At 34.6% G+C, this 17,761-nt stretch overlaps 1 protein-coding gene across 1 annotated transcript in view; it reads left to right on the top strand.

The window, feature by feature from the left end:
• The window catches only part of LOC124368819 (mitochondrial carnitine/acylcarnitine carrier protein-like), a 55,303-nt gene extending 43,254 nt beyond the window's left edge, over nt 1–12,049 (top strand). The window contains exons 5-6 of the mRNA XM_046826220.1: nt 4,324–4,500; nt 11,471–12,049. Of these exons, the coding sequence (XP_046682176.1) occupies nt 4,324–4,500; nt 11,471–11,658 (365 nt within the window). The 3' untranslated portion in view covers nt 11,659–12,049. The remainder of the gene's footprint in view (nt 1–4,323; nt 4,501–11,470) is intronic.
• Nucleotides 12,050–17,761: the final 5,712 nt, after the last annotated feature.

Here is a 17,761-nt window from a genome sequence, read left to right as displayed (position 1 = left end):
TACGTATCTATCTCGTAATTGCAGGTTATAATGTGCAGGCGCTTTGAAAACTTTTCTTCATTTTATTCGTTTATATTCACGACATAAGCGAATAATTCAGATAATAACTATCCTATCTTCTAAGTTAGACTAAATTACGGATACATGTGAAATTTGATTGAAATTGGTTCAGTCGTTTTGGAGTTTATTGGCAACATACATCGTGACTCAAGATTTTTATATATATAAGATTACCACTCCCATCAAAATTGTACAGTTTTTAACAATCATACAGAATTTGCCGATTACAAATAAGTGTTAGTTATTCATTAAAAATCCCTCAATAACAATTAAGTGAAATCAGCATTAACAAATCTCTATTTTAAAATATTCTAGTGGTAAATATGTAATTCAGTATAAATAAAGTCAGAAAACATGACATAATTATTAAGTTAATGTGTATTAAAAGAAAATAATTTAACCTCTCAATGTGTAATTCTTGTGTTATGTTTAACCGCCCATGCATTTCAGTAGTATAATGATTTAGTCTTTCTGAATGGATAAGCTCTTTATTGTTCAGACAGAGTAAATTTTTGTTGGACATTTCCAACCTGAGAAACTTTTAGGTCCATGACCAGCGCAGTATACTTTTCTATTGTGTCATGAGAACCTTTGATACTTTGAACATATCACCTTATCTAATGAACATATGAACCTATACCTATTTGTATAAATTATTTTATTTGAGAATCCTTCAAATCCTTAATATATTACGCTCATTTTTTCACATAGTTTTCACAATATTTTGTGAACTCTATAGAATTGTTAGTGATGAAAGAAGCACAAACACATTCATGCTGGAATGTCTACGGTATTGGGCCCCATACACTGGTGCGGTACCAACGCCTGTTGTGTGCTCCAGTAGAGTTTATCTCACTGATTAATACAAGTGAAGTTAGTGATATATGAGCAGCAGAATTTACGTTTGCCACTTGTCTCCAAGCAATGTTAAGGAGTGGCACGTCGCTTTCTCACTGTTGTATATTAAGATTCGTGTGGTCAATGGCCTATGACCACTCGAAAGAAAAAGATTCTCCATGAATGGTACACATCCTTTGTAGTAAGGTTTAAGTGACAACCCAAATTCTTAAATTAAAGTTCAAATGTATTAGACTTTCCAAACAACTGTCTGAGGAAGGTGAAAACCAGAGAAATGTAACAATAGCACCCTCAGTCATACAGTCCATAGCATTTTATGTATCATCTTTGTATGGTATGAAGAGTACAATTCTCTATACAATACTCTATTTATCCATGTGCTCTCTGTGAAAATCTGGGTTGGCGTACATTGTAGTGCCAATATATACTTGTGTCTGTTATATTAGATTCCAATGAAGAATATGACTATTACAACAGTTGTGTATCATTGTCAAATAAATAGTACAAAATGTGTAATAAACTATACTTTTTTTATTTCCATACTATCAAAGCCACTGAAGATTATAATTGTTTTTCACACAAAATAAGTAATACTTATTACTACTTTGTAGGTTAAAATTACTACAATTGGAGTTTAAACATTCTAAAAATCATGTTACTTTAAAAATATTTCAGACATATATACATTTCACTTGCATGACAAATTTCATAATAATCAAGACAGTCAAAATGACCTTGTTGATTATGTCACAATTGTATTTTAACTTAAATTAAAATTCAGTCCTTGGAAAGAGAATTTTTAGAGAGATGCGGTTTGTGCAACTTGGTTTGAACATCAATGAGCTATAAATAGTATAAAATTAATAAATAATATTCAAGCACTTTAGTACTTTCTTTTAATGAAGATTTTCTTTTTTGGTTTGAAAACTAAAAAATATAAAATTTCTGAAAAGGTGTGATATGTAATGGCTTTTCCTACACAAAAATATAGTTGACAGGCTGATTGGTCATAGTTAGCGTACAGAAAGTTTAACGAAAACAATTTTTGATCTCGGGTGATGACAAAACAGATTTTCCACACAAACATTTGATTTTTGGACTGTCACAATTCTCTTTCTCTTGTAATATTATTAATAATAAAATAATATTTTGTTAATATGTAAAGACACACATTGATAGTTAACATTTCACACGGAGTAGTAACTTTAATCCGGGTTATCTTCTGAAACTTACTCAATTTAATTTTTTATAGGCGCAGGAGCGATTTTACGTATTTGTTTTTAATTATATATTCGTCTTTTACATAGTCGTTTATTTATTCTATAGTACAAACTGACATGTTAAATGAATTTTAGTTTCTGCTGGAAAGATAGTATACAAGAAAGTACACAGGCCCAGAAAGCAATTCCTTATTTTCAGAGGAAGTACTTTAGTACTGTTAGAGTTCAATAAAGGTCTTACATGAAAATATTTTCGAATATGAGTTTGTGGATGTTCACGCGTGTGTGTTCAAGTTCATAACACAACAAACCTATTGATTTTGACAAAATTTTTTATCAGAAATAGTTAATAAATAAACATATAATATTTTTTTATTATCTTTAGTTTTTTATTTTGTCAGGTTTCTTATGAAAAAAACTAGACTTTAGTAAAAAATGCAGTAACTTTAAAAACATTGTTTTATTTTTGTTTATTCTTATTACAACCTATTAGACGATTAATGGAATGGCGCTTTCCAACAATTTTTATAAATGAATATTTTTGTTTAAAAACTATAAAACTCCAATATTTACTGGGTAAAATTAAATGTAAAACTATGTGTGATATAAGTAATATCACACACACACACACACACATTTGTTTAATCAAATTCCAAATAAAATTAAAAAAATTAAAACCTTAAATGCTTTTTGTAATGCTATAACTAATTGGTTACTTAGTCAAACTGAACAGATAGATATTATACACAACAGATTAGTCTAAAATATTCTTAAATGAATTCATTCTTTTTCTCATATGCAAACTAAAATTCGTCCCCTTTATAGACAATTATTTTATTTGATTGTATTCTCTATTAATTAGTAACCAATATAGCAAAACAGTCTGTAGAATCTTAATATTGTTTAGTAACCATCTTAATATATCTTATAATCTTATAATATCTTATCTTATATAATCTTGTAATATATATATATATATATATATATATATATATATATATATATATATATATATGTATGTTGATATATCTTGTATATCTTAATATGTATATATCTTAATATGTCTTGATATAATAATATAACATATCTTAATATTAATTAGTAACCAATATAACAAAACAGTCTGTAGAATCTTAATATTGTTTCCATTACTCTAAAATGTTAAGATAATATTGTCATTAGATAAATTGTATTTTTTACATAGATGATTTAAAGTCTTCAATATATTAGTCTTTTATGTATATTTAAACATTGTATGTAAGAATAAGATTGACTAGAGTTTAAATTGATTAAGTTGTACTCTTATCAACGTTAATGTATTTTTATTTTAATGTTGATTTTAGTTAAATATAGTGAGAAGATTTCAATATACCGCAGTGATCTGCACATCAAGTCCTTTTCAGAGAAAACCGGACTGTTATCAGACCTTTCCTTGTTTATTGTTAGTTTTATCTAACCACGCAACTTGTTAATGTGGTTAGATTATATTCCTTAATAATCTTGTTTGTAAAGTTTATATTTTTTTGGAATAAATCTCATTATCATTATCATTATCATATATTATATCTACAGAAAAGATTTATCATGTAAGTCTAATTTATGAATGTATGCAGGGATGCTTAAATATTTGAAGAGTATCGTAATGAAACAATTATGTTTTACTAAATAATCTTAGTTTTGATCTAAAAAAAGTTTTAAAAGACTTGGCAATATAAACATTTAATTTTGTAATCATATTTCATGGATCTTTTTTTCTTTACTTAATACAATTGAACCAATCCCAAACAACATCTCAACTTAAAGATTATAAAATCCTCTGATACTGTATGAACAACATAACACAACCTGTAGTATGTAAAATGAGAACATTGGTGCCTTCCTTGAGCACTAGAATCTGTCTATCAGTTCAGCAAACTTTAATGAAGTCATTATTTTGCTGTTTGCCATTTTTATTCAAAATTCAAGAGTGATAAAAATGAGAGTGTTGTGTCAACAAGCCAACCTTTGGAGGAATGTGCACTCATTTTGTCTGAAAAAAGTTTGCTATTGAAGTGGCCAGTTGTATTAGTGGGATTGAGTCAAAGACCATGATAAATCAACATGTACTTTATCTGATCATTACAAAAACAGCTATATGTTCAGTAAAATACAAACTGCATCTTTAAATTTAACTCTGTGTTCTCAGATGTTCCTGCCAGTGGCATGTATTTCATGACCTATGAGTGGATCCAAGAGCTGCTCAAACCGGATGGTGCCACTGAGGTTAGCACGCTCAGCACCGTTTTTGCTGGAGGCATGGCAGGAGTGTTTAACTGGCTGATAGGCATGCCAGCAGACGTTTTGAAGAGTCGCCTACAAACAGGTATCTTTTTTGACTTTCGAAAAGTGATACTATAATAGAGTTCCTGGAATCTTGTGTTGTCAATATTAATGAGAAATGATTGTGTATAGATGTGGTATAGGACCTAGACGTGAAACGGGTCTTGGTTGTGCAGTGGACAAATATCGCTACGCGCATGCGTGGCCCGCTCGGCTGATCAATGCAGACAGTCAGTTCTGTCTCCTTCACGAGTAAAGTGTGTGGCTAAAAACAAATATCAGTGCTTAAAATGGACACTGCAAGTGCTTCAGTTTTGAAAACTGTACAAACACTGATGAAATAATATACAACGTTTATACATATATAGAGAAGCAGTACTCTGGAGTGTTATGTTAAAGAAGTACAATGAAAACCTAGACATGCATCAGACAGACATCTGCAATAGTGTTAGTAGTCTACAGGCTACACCTGCCATCGCTCTCCTCCACCTTGCCCAGCCCACACTTCCCCTCAAATCCCTCACCACTCCGTGCGCAGACCGATTCACGTCTAAATAATCTATCTATAAATTTCATTCTTATTTTTTTCATTAGAGGATTTTTTTTGAAAATAGGATTCTCTCATTTAAAACTTTAAAATTCAATGACTAATATGGTTATTTAGAAGAGAGTTTTACTGCTCTGCAATTCTAAAGTATGGTATTCATTAACTCCCAATATAAACTTTTTAGTTTTCTTCTTTTCTGCTATTTTTCTGTAACTCTGTCAGTTGATAGAAACAGAATCCATCCTAAATTCATATGATGCAACACGCTAAAGTAATTTAACATCAGTAGTAGGATATGAACCTACTGTAAAAATCCTGAACTCTTAAGACTAATAACACACTGTTCACAATCTGACATTTCTAATTCAAAACTTATGAAGCCAGTGGAAAAATGTCCTATATATTATTGTTTACATTTTTATGAACTGCTCCCTATAACAAATATTTCCGGAAAGATTGGAGAATTTGTTTAAAGATTCAAAGTTTTGAATCCGAAAAAGAATGTTAGTGTCACTGATATTATTTCCAATAGATTGGAAAGGCAATGCGTATTTTAAGTGCTCAAGATATTTTTTTTATTTCTCCAAAGCCTTTGACTGTTCTCATCATGAGACACTGCTGCACCATTTAGAATTATTTGGTGTCTTTTCATGTTGAAAAAAATCATTGCATGCTGAAAACCCTTTTTCAAATAAAGAAAATATTACTTTGGCTGATCCACAAGGATCGGTTATTGGACCCATATTTTTTCTTTGTTGTGTTGACCCGTATTTCAGTTTATTGATCTAGAATGGTAAGATAGCCAAATATATTTACAATGCAGCTCTGTATCTAGTCAGAAAGTAATTATTAAGTAGAGATAAAATTCTCGTTTAGTTAAATTCATGCATTTAACATTTTGGATGTACTGTGGAACCTTGATATAAAAAACCTCAAGAGGAAATTTAAAACTTTGATTTATATTGAGAATTTCAGTATAATGAGATTCAATATATGAAGGCTGTTTGAGTCAGAATTCAATATATAGAGGTTCACAGCAACTACAGTAATAATGTAGACTTCTGAATAAATTATCGGGAAATGTGTAGTAAGAACTTTTAATTGTGGTGTAAGTATTGTACATCAATTTAATTTATTAATTTTAATGAAGTGTCGGTGTGGAGGTTACAAGTCTCAACATGAAAAATACAGTACTGTACTTCAGTAAGTTGCGTTGAGAAACTAAATGTTGATATATAGAGGTTAACAGTAGGCAAAATTAAGAATAAAACTTCAGTATATTGACTGTATTTACATTAAACCTTTGATATATAAACGTAAAATTAGCATTGAACTAAATGGCACAGTCAAGGGGAATGACAAAATTTCAATTTATCAAGGAATTCAATATAACGAAACTGTTGAGATTATTGGTAGAGCTGTTGTATCTTCAAAAATATTTAAAGATGGCAAGAGAGATATAAGAGGGCTATTCAAAAAGTAATAAACATTTCGGAATTAGAAAGAAAAATGGGAAAAAAAGCCAAGTACAAGAAAACATTTTATTATATACATGTGAAAGAGACTAAAATACTACTTTTCTACATAATCACCGTACAAATTCTGGTACTTACCGTAACTGTGGACAAGCTTTGAAATTCCTGTGTCATAGAATTCTGCCGCCTGTGATCTCAGCCACTCATTGACGAGTACCTGAAGCTCCTCATCATTGTCAAAACTAGCCGGGTCTTCATTTTCAGGAACAAATGAAAATCATTTGGAGCAAGACGGGACTGTAGGGGGGATGAGGAAAAACTTTCCAATTGAACGAGTTTAAGAGTTCTTGCATTCGGTTTTTCCGTGTGAAGTTGGGCATTGTCATGTAAAAGCAAAATTTTGGATGACAATTATCTTTGGTGGTTGTTTTGGAAAGCTCTCCTAGGGTTTTGCAATGTTTGGTAGTACGGCTCAGAGCTTATTGATGCACCTTGCTTTAGAAAATCAATAAGAAGAACATATTGCCTGTCCCAGAACACTGTTGCCATAATCTTCCTTGCCGACTAAGTTTGCATCCAGTAGTGCATCACCACGACTGTGGTAGGCCTCCAAAAACGTTAAAGCTGCCCCCATTTGTACCATTTGTTGTGGTAGATCTTCGAGGCTATCACTCACTCATTCTGGTGCACGCTCTTTTAAATACAAATTGCCCCAGTTATCTTTCAAACAACTTTCAATTTATGTCTGAAATAAGTGAACGAAGCACAAGGAGGGGTACATCCTTATTATCTATACTAATTCATCGAACAACTACCTTTAGTAAGTCGTTTACAGTTTCTGCCTGCCGATTGTGGAATGCCTTACCTATAAACATCAGAGCCATTGATAAGCGCGCTCGCTTTGGGGCGGAGGTCAGGGCCTTGATGCTGGGGGCTCGGGGGGTATAGCGGTTGGCGGCTTTGGAATGTGTTACTTAGGGCAACTGAATGCAAGTTGAATGAATGCATGCGTGTATGTCTTATTATAGTTTTGTAAATATTTATAAAGTTACATTAATTATAGATGTTGTTTTTTATTATTTTAAAGCTAAGATTCTTTTAATGTATAAGGTAAATAAATAGATTTATTTTTAGTTATACATGTATATGTATGTTAGTTTAATTTTTTACGAGGTTAAGTGGTAGAGAGGACTTTATAGTCCTAACTTCGCCTCTAATAAAGACATTTTTCATTTCATTTAATTTGTTGTTCTTTATGGTGACTTGTAAGCGTTTTTGGCACCCATCTTGCACAAAATCTGTGGTAGTTTAGCTTCTGTGAAATAATTTCAAACAATAAGTCTGTGAAACTTGTGGAAAATGTAGAGAAAACTCTGTTATTGTGAAATGGTGATTTTTACAAATCTTTTCGTCAACTATGGTGACAAGATCGTCAGTCACAATGCTTGGACGTCCACTCTTCTCTTGATCATAAACGTTTGTTCTGCCATTTTGAAACTGAATGCACTACTTCCGGACAGAATTTTCAGTCATTACGTTGGTCCCACACACTTCACATAGTTCCCGATGAATTTCTATTGGTTTTAAGTTTTTACCAACAAAAACAATTCACAGACCGCACTTTACATCTAGTGGGATTTTCAATTGCAGCACATATTTCAAATTTGAATATTAAAAAACCGGGCAGCGTGGAAATGTTTCCGTTGTTACGGCTGGACGCTGACTGAGGTGCCAAGTACGAGCACACCAGTATATACGTAATTGGCGCACACCTGTTGGTGCCAAATGGAAACATTCCTTACTTTTTGAATAGCCCTTGTAGGACTAGCTACGGACAAAACATGATTTAGTTAAAAATAAATAAATAAATAAATAAATAAGGCCTTTATTCTTGAGCGGATTTCAGTTTACAATCTGTTTTACAAATCGACTCACGTCAAAACTAATCATAACAGTACAATTCGTAATTTAAAACTGTGACACACAAATATTGCGTGCTGGTAATTTACATAGAAAATTCATGCTTAAACAACAATACATCATTAAGGTACATATACAGTTTTAACTTCCTTTTTTTTGAAAGTTTTAACAGACAAAGTCTTTATAATTGGTGGTAAGGCATTGTACTCCTGGGGTCCAAAGTACGAGAAGGACCTTTTTGTAGCCTCCAAAACCGCACACGCGGCAGTTGCAGCTTGTCGTCCTGTCGAGTGTGCCGTTCTCCTTAGAGTCCGCTCGCCCCCACTAGTTTTCCGTCTCAGGTAAGAGGGTTCACCAGTTTCCAAAACCTTATGCACCAATGTCACAGTTTGGAGCCTACAAATATCTTGAACAGAGTGTAAATTTGCTCTTTTGCGATAAGGTGAGATGTGGTCAAATTTTTTTTAGATTATAAACAAACCTCAGCGCACTGTTCTGTATCCGTGCAAGGATGACATTTGCCTCTTGAGTTAAGCAGCTACCAAACACTGGAAGGGCGTAATATATTGATGGAAATACCAGAGAATTTACAATATGCAGCTTTGAAAGCATTGGAATTAACGCTCTGTATCTATTCAAAACTCTCAAATTACACATTGCACGTTGATAAATCAATTCAACATGTTTAAGAAAGTTAGCTGACTGTCAATTATAAACTCCCAGGACCTTAACAAAAAACACGATCTTCCAAACAAATACCCTCAACAGAAACAGAGAGAAATACTCCTGTTCATGGTCTCTTTAATGATGGTGAGCAAAAAATGCACCACAGAACACTTATCTGCATTCAACTTTAGGCCATGTCCCTCCGACCACTCTTTAACCCTAACGCAGATCAGCATTGAAACACTGCACCGCTTCATGGACACCTGGAGGGGGATATGTTAGAAGCATCTGAGAGTCATCCGCATAGGAGTAGAGTGAACACGAGGACAATGCAAGTTCAAGATCAGCAGTATATAAAATGAACATAACAGGCCCTAAACATGACCCTTGAGGAACCCCTGTATTCTTCGACAGCGAGGAAGAGCAGTTTTCTTTTTACCTTCGTCACCTGACTCCGTCCGCTCAAATATGAGCCAAACCATTTTATAGCGATTTCATTAAACCTATAGAAATTTAAATTTGGCAAGAAACAGTTCATAATTCACTGAGTCGAACGCTTCAGAGAAATCAAGCGTCGCCAAAAATAACTTCCAAAACCTTTATCTTTCGCTACATGCAGCTCATCCATAATGTTTATCAAGGCGGAGGTAGTGCTGAAAGACTTCCTAAAACCAGACTGATGTACAGGAAGAATATTTTCAGCCTCAATGAAAGCTGTCAATTGATTCACCACCACCTTCTCAAGGATTTTTGACATGGCCGGAAGGATCGATATCGGCCTAAATTGGGAAATCACACTTGGATTCTTTATTTTGGGTATGGGCGTGACAAGACTTTGCTTCCAGCATGATGGAAAACACCCAGAAGCAAGGGACAGGTTAACCAAATGCGTAATAGCTCCCAAGCAATATGGGCTCATGGCTTTCACTAGCCTGATAGATATTCCATCAGTCCCCACAGCCACTGACGTAATGTTATTCATTATGCATTTGATCTCACCCTCAGTAACTGGCACAAAACTGAAACCATGCGCCAGATCCTCACAAACATTGTTTCTGTAGAAATTCAGTTTCTCGGTGCTAATCCTGCTTCCACCACCCATGCCTGCAAAGTACCTGTTGAGGTCATCAGCTGAGAATCTTATATCGTCACTATTACGGTCATTTTTCCAGCACTCCACCGGACCGTAAAACACCCCAGAATGATTTTAGAGTCCTTACAATTCAGCTTGTCGTGAAAGTAATTTCGTTTTGCTCTTCTGATGGCGCAGTTTCAATCTATTTCGTGCCTTACAGTACAACGTTCTAGCAGCCGAAACATCACCATCATGCAGTCTGTGTTTGAAATAATTTTTTTCTTTTGTGAGCTCTCTTATTCTCGTCACTCCGCCATGGGGCTTTCTTCTTTGGTGACTCGCTTTCCTTGTTAACGGTACGCAGGTGTCAAGCAGTTGGACAATGTAGGTAGTTAACAATTGACTAACTTCCTCGACGAGGTCTTTGTCTCAATATCTTCCCAATCAATACGTGACAATAAAGAAACATAAAGAGACACAATCGAAAATTGGAAAAATTTCGATAAGTTATAAATTTCTCCTTTGGCCTATAGTTGCCATACCTGAGATCACAATATACCAGGTGGTGGTCCGTAATTTGTTTACGTCTTGAATCAAGAATTTTGGACGTATCCACTAAACCAACTTTGACTATGTCTAGACCTTTATTCACAACAATAGGTCGATCAATGTCGAAGAGCTCTCGGTGACACGAGTGGGCTCTGTTATGAGTTGTACCAACCCTAACGATTCATACAGGTTTTTTTCAGGAATCTACAATCGGCCTTACCAGTATCCATAAGATTTACATAATGTCACCCAACAAAACAACATCATCAACATCCAACATCTGATCAATAAACAAAGAATACAAAATAGAGAACTCAGGGTGGAATATATAACACAGGGTGGTTTATATACCACGCACACACACAGCTTCTTGTTTTTCTCAAACTAAACTTGCCACACAGATATATTCTAAGCGACTATCAACATTGTTCAAATAGACCTGCGTCATTTGTAGATGATTTGCAACCAGGAGTGCCACTCCTCCACCAGCGGCTCCCGGGAGAACCCTCAGCGCCCTGTCTGTCCTTGCGCCATAAAGAGTAGCCATCTACAATAAAACAATCTGAGGAAACATCTGGAGTCAACCACGTCTCCGAGAGACCAAGAATGTCAAATTTGAAATCATCAATGGTAGTAAGAAAACTGCCAGTAATCATTCTCTGAGTCTGTGCCAGCTTTACAACATTGTTTGTGTTTAACTACATTTCTCACAACTATTTACTACTCATTAATAATAATACTAAACATAAACACATTAAGAGAAATATTTTGATTGTTTCAGCTCCAGAAGGCACGTACCCTGGGGGTATAAAGCAAGTGTTTGGTGAGCTGATCCGCCAAGAGGGTGTCACTGCCCTGTACAAAGGCTGTGCTCCTGTTATGATGCGTGCCTTCCCTGCCAATGCAGCTTGTTTTATAGGATTTGAGTTTTGTATGAAGGTTTTGAAATGGTTATTACCAAATTCATAAAACTAAGTTTCTTACTCAGTTTTTAAATTATGTATTTTAGGATGTGTTCAATTATCTAAAAGAATTTTAAATATACTTAAGTGTTAACCATTTTAGATATGTTTGTATTGTTTAGCTGTAATTTGCCAAATTGTTTTAGCAAACTCATTGATCAATTTAAGTACATTTTCTTGTTAGCGTTATATTGCCCCATTTCATTTTATATTTAACGTTCCTGATAACATTTAAAGTACGTGTTTATGCCTGTTAAAATGCAACATTAAAGAGTTTACATTATAAATGCCATCCTTGTTTATGAAACACTACAGTTGGTGCTGTAATTGATTGTATAGACATGCAAACTATGGAAATAATTCATTCTTAAGGTTAAAAGTAAATTTTTTATCTAAGATCCACATCTAGAATTCTTTTTCCAAGGTTTTTGTGTATTAAACTTTAAACACTCTGTATCATTTATGTTTAAAGATAAAAACCCTCTAAGGCTGAGAGATACAAAAATTACATCATTTCTACTCCAGGGTGGCCACCCAACCAGGAAACAGGGAAAAACCAGGAATAGGCCGGGAATCTTCTTGTAGAACCGGGAAAATCTCAAAAACAATTTCTGTCTCTAAGAACTTACAAAATCAAGAAATAGTTTGACAGTTCCTTGAATCGGGACCTGATTATGAGAATGAATAAATGAGAATATCTTTATTTACAATCTTTGAGATTATAGTGTCATAAATACATTGACATTAGGGGAGGGATTTTTTCAGAAACTCTTCTAGCGTGTAGAATGGGCGTTCTATAAGCCATTAATATAGAGCGGTATCCAATTCCTTTCCTCTTTTGTATAACAAGTAAGGTGGTAGGCGGTTGTAGAGTTACACATCCATGTACGAAGGTTTCCGCTCGTAAAGCCTCAGACGATGTGCTGGAAGGTTGTAGAGTTCAGCATTTCTGGTATTGTAGTGGTGTACAGCATTGTTTCTTGGAAGATTTTCCCCATCAGCATACATTATTACTTCTTGAATGTAAAGTGAAATGACAGTGAGAATCTTCAGAGACCTGAATGCCTCTCTACAGCCTTCAAGAGGTCAGAGACCAGCCAGTGTCCCAATACATTTCTTTTGTATGATTAGTATTCGTATTAACTTCGAAACATGGTATTTCACGCGACATGGTCCATGAAACTGTGAATGAAGATTAACATATTTATATTTTCATGAGCCCCATCTGATGCCGATTGGTTCAAGGTCGCTGTCACTAGTGTTATGGAGTTTATCCAGGTTAGTTCTATTTCTGTGTAGTGGCAAACTCCCCAAAAATGTAACAATCCATTGGACAATTAAAGTCATCCGACCGATCGTCTCAGGCCTTGACCACTATAGGAATGGTACGCTGTAAGCACTAAAGCGGCAGAGCATTACAAACCATAAAACAAGGTGTTTTTGTGTTTTAAGTTTTATTCAGTCACCGAAATGGGGTCTCTGGATGAAGTTGTCCAACTCTTATTCTTGGAAGAAAATATTTTGAAAAGACGTGTTGCATAGATCGCAAATTAAACATACTTCAGTAACTTCTGTAGCTGGTAACTTTGTGATACGTGAATTTTAGGCTCCATGAAACGTGCATGAATTTTTATAGTGTCCTTGGAATTTTACTAGAGGTAGATTGATTCCGATACTCGATACCACGGCTCTCCACTCGATTCCGATACCAACAGAAGTCCCTAAAATACACTTGGAAAATCGTGATTTCACAATATTAAAAATAGTGATGTGTGGAAGCTGAATCTCTAATCCAAATAAGTCTATTTGCTGACGACATCTGATTTGGAAGTAAATTAGCTATTGCTTACATATTTTTGTACTTTCTGATGAAAAAAATGTAGACAGATAGCCAAATTAATATAAATTAACAAATAATATTTTAGTTATAATTTTTATTTTCTATATTTATTTTGATGCATTGTCTATAGTCTGTTGTGTCTATTCGTGGGCAACAACTGATCGGTAGTACGTGAATTACTGATTTTTAAAACGTGTTTTTGTAGTATTTTTGTATATAAAAGCTTTTTAGAAACACAGAGTAATAAAATAACGTGATTTATAATTAATATTTTAATTAAAGTTTGTATTTTCTATGTCTATATTTGTCAACAGCAGTGCATCTGCTAATTCTATTTGCGGACGTCAGTTGTTTTAAGGTAAATTGATGATCCGTAATTTCTATTTTATTAAGGCGTTGTACTTTGTTTAGTTGTACATGAATAGATTCTCTATAGATATAAATATATATCCATATATTTTTACGTAAATGGAATATATTCCAGGAGCTCTTTTTAAATTTACCATTTCTAGGATTTAAAAGCAGAAAATAAAAGATATGACTTTTAATTTTACAAAAAAATATATTCATTACTCTGAATCTCTGGAAACTCCTTTGAAGTAGGGTGGTATTCTTAGGCTTGTTTTTTTCCGAAAGTCGAAGTTAAAAGTAGAGTTCAGATGAAAGTAGTTGGTGTATTTGTTGGTTGTACCGAACCGACCTTCTGTACCATCAAAATTATAGTTTCGTACTGATCTATAGTTATAAAAAAATGCTCGAAGCATATTGTGAGGCCTCTGACCGCCTTATAAATTCCTCATTTCAATTGGGAGTTTTTCCCTCACTTCTGAAGATGTCAAAAGTAACCCCTATCTTTAAAAAAGACAACCCTACACTCATGAATAACTATCGGCCTGTCTCTATTTTGCCTATTTTAAGCAAAATATTTGAAAAGTAGTTTTTAGTGCGAATGCTTCAATTTTTGAACAAATACAATCAGCTCTCAAATGACCAATTTGGCTTCAGAAAGGGCAAATCAACAATAGATGCAATTGTGGGTCTTGTCGATATGATTGTAGAGGGATTGGAAAGTTGAAATCACACTTTAAGTGTGTTTCTCGATTTATCTAAAGCTTTCGATTGTGTTGACCATATTACACTGCTTGACAGACTGGAATCGCATGGCATTCGAGGCGTGCCTCTCACATGGCTTAGTTCATTCCTAAGTCATAGAACTCAAGTTGTCCAAATTTCTAATCATATTTCAAATTCTGTGAACATGTGGAGTCCCTCAAGGATCCATTCTCAGTCCAATTCTCTTCCTGCTTTATGTTAATGACAAAATCATCACTGCCACATGGGAAAATCGTGCAGTATGCTGATGATACGACTCTTTGTTTCAACGAATCTTCGAAATCAGATTTGGAACAAAACGCATTTGTTGGAATGAACAATTGTGTCCAACATTTTCATAGCCTCAATCTAAATACAAATTAATCTAAATCTAACGTTTTAAATTTCATTTAAAACCCAGTAGACTTTGAGTATGGACCTAGCGTTATGTTAGCGGATACAATACTAAAAGAAGTCTATTCCTCAAAATTCCTTGGAATTTACCTTGATCAAGGTTAGACATGGAATGTTCACATCGATCACGTTTGCTCAAAATTAGCTTCAGGCATTTATGTTCTGAGGTCTCTAGCCAAATACTGCCCAAGTCAAGTTCTGATAATGGCGTATTATGGCTTGATTTATCCACACCTCACTTACGCATTGGTACTGTGGGGTGCCTGTGCAAGTAACCAATTTTCAAGAGTGTTTAAGTTACAGAAGCGAGCGATCCGCACCATTGCAAAATTGAAGTTTCAAGAGTCGTGCAGGTCAACTTTCAAAAGGTTGCAACTGTTAACTCTGCCTAGCCTCTACATTTTAGAAACAACGTTGTATTGTATGTCTAAATGTGCCTTGACTACTGGCCGATCCATTCATTCGTACGGGGCTAGAGGCAGAGATAACTACCGAACTGGGAGACACAGGATGGTGGTTTATAAACGCTTGCCTTCACAGGCAGGGGTTAATTTTATTAACAAATTGCCTAATGAATTAAGAAAAGCCTCTACGCTCAAGGCGTTAAAAACTCGTTTAAAATGCTGTTTAGCGTCAAATGCATTTTACAATGTAAAAGAGTTTCTAGAATATGACTGGGAGACCACACAATAACAAGACTGACTCTCGAACGAAGTGGGAATTATTGGTGATGGATGAATGTGGAATGAGTGATCAAATGTATGTCTGAATGAGAGCTCAATGTCGTATGTATGTCCAAATTTTAACATATTTTGACATTTGCTATACAAATGTATTTTGTCTCCGCAATGAAAACGACTATTGACTACTGCAGTCTGTCCCACGGTAACGCTGTTTTTGCATTTGTTTGTTCTCTTTATTTTTCCAAATTGGATACTTGTATTTTCTAAACATCACACAAAGGAAGATGATTAGGTATACACAATGTTATGTCAAGACATTGAAAGACTGAAACAAGATAAAAAGTAAGGATCTTAAAATAGGTGGTAGCAATGAATCATCATCGAATTTCTCGCATATCCCTAGGGACGAAATTTGTTAAGCTTTCACAGCTTTTTGGCATTTCCTGAAATACGGCTGGTGACGATAAACCGCCATCATTACACTCGTCATAAGGCTTAAGTACTGTATTACAGTTCTTTATTTGGTTTAAAAATGGACTAGAGATTTGGAAATTTTAAAAGAGTTTTTGAGTGGCCACCCTGTATTCTACTTTTCTGGGGCCTCGATGCGCAGACAAGAATGCGATAGTACAATGATTTAATAGTTTTAACAAGTATGATTTTAAGTTTTATTGTTTCCTAGATACGCCGTTATAGGTTACAGTCAGGTATAAGTTCCAATTTGTTGAGATAGTAAATTTTGGAAAGAAAAAACTCAAGCTAAGGCTAACTGCTTTTGCTTGGCCTGTACTAAGCTCAAACTAAATGTAACTGTTTTTAACTTGGTAATAAATTAATTGTTTGGTGCCCATTCATGATTGCAGCACAAAAGTGTGTGATACAAATAAACGTTTTCAGTTCAATGTTCTACTCAATATTCACATTGGCTTCCTTAAAGCAAGTTGTACCTTGCCGTGTTTAATGACTGCTTTCCATGGTGAATAGTACAATAGTACTCTGAACGTCAGACTATTATATATCTTGATTAAACTAGGTAGTACTGAGAGAAAGTATTAATCTTTCATATGTGTATTTTGCACATTTTATCAATGCCACCAGTATATTTTTTATACTTTGTATGTAACTGGAATGTCAGAGTGATATGTATTGTTACTGTTAATTGTTTTATATCTTTATTAATAAAAAAACGCATAAATAAGAGTATTATTTGTATTTTTATTCAGGCCTTTTTTTTCAACAACCACTGAATAAATTTAGAGCAGGTATCCTTCTCTCGATCTCCTCCATCCCATAAACAAAACAAGCATTCCTATTGACCTTGCTTTGGTGCTTGGTGTAGTGAAACCAGTGTCTTGAATGGTACTGGAAGCGAAGGCATTCTAGCGAGCATTACTGGAGATTGTTCTACCTACTCCCACTCTATGAGCATCCTGTTGCTCTGTACAATGAGAACAAACTCAAAAGTCCCTGGATTAAGTTGACATGATCTAGCACATTATCTGAATTCATAATGGTGTTGGCTTTGTATCTGTAAAGATATTGAAAGATTAATGGGAGCAGAAGAAGGGTGTGACTTGCCCATGCTTTTCTTAAAATGGCAACATAGTAGTAGATATGATAGGAAGGGTTGATTCAATTGAATTTTGAATTTAGCTCCAGTTCCCCTTTCCTTTATTGCAGTGTCTGGTATCTGACCCTGTCTCAGACTTAACTCCTGGAATCTGGAGACATGTTCATCTGAAGAGATCCAAAGAAAGTCAACGACGAAGAAGCTCAAAACGAAACATTTACATCATTTCGACATCAGAGACACCTATAAATAGGTGAAGTGGTAGTCTCATTGTCTCATCAGGTACACAATTGAGTGCACTACAATGTGATAGACACCATCTCTAAGCACGGTTGAGCAACCGAATTTTCTACACATAATATAGTTATGGTAGGAAGGGTTGATTCAATTGAATTTTGAGTTTAGCTCCAGTTCACCTTCCTTTTATTGCAGCATCTGGTATCTGAGACAGCGTCTCAGGGGAAAAGGGGGACGAGCTAAATTCAACATAATACTGTGACAACCCTAAACA

The sequence above is a fragment of the Homalodisca vitripennis genome, chromosome X, assembly GCF_021130785.1.
Source record: "Homalodisca vitripennis isolate AUS2020 chromosome X, UT_GWSS_2.1, whole genome shotgun sequence".
In the NCBI taxonomy this organism is placed as follows: Eukaryota; Metazoa; Arthropoda; class Insecta; order Hemiptera; family Cicadellidae; genus Homalodisca; species Homalodisca vitripennis.
This window is presented reverse-complemented; position numbering and strand designations above follow the sequence as displayed.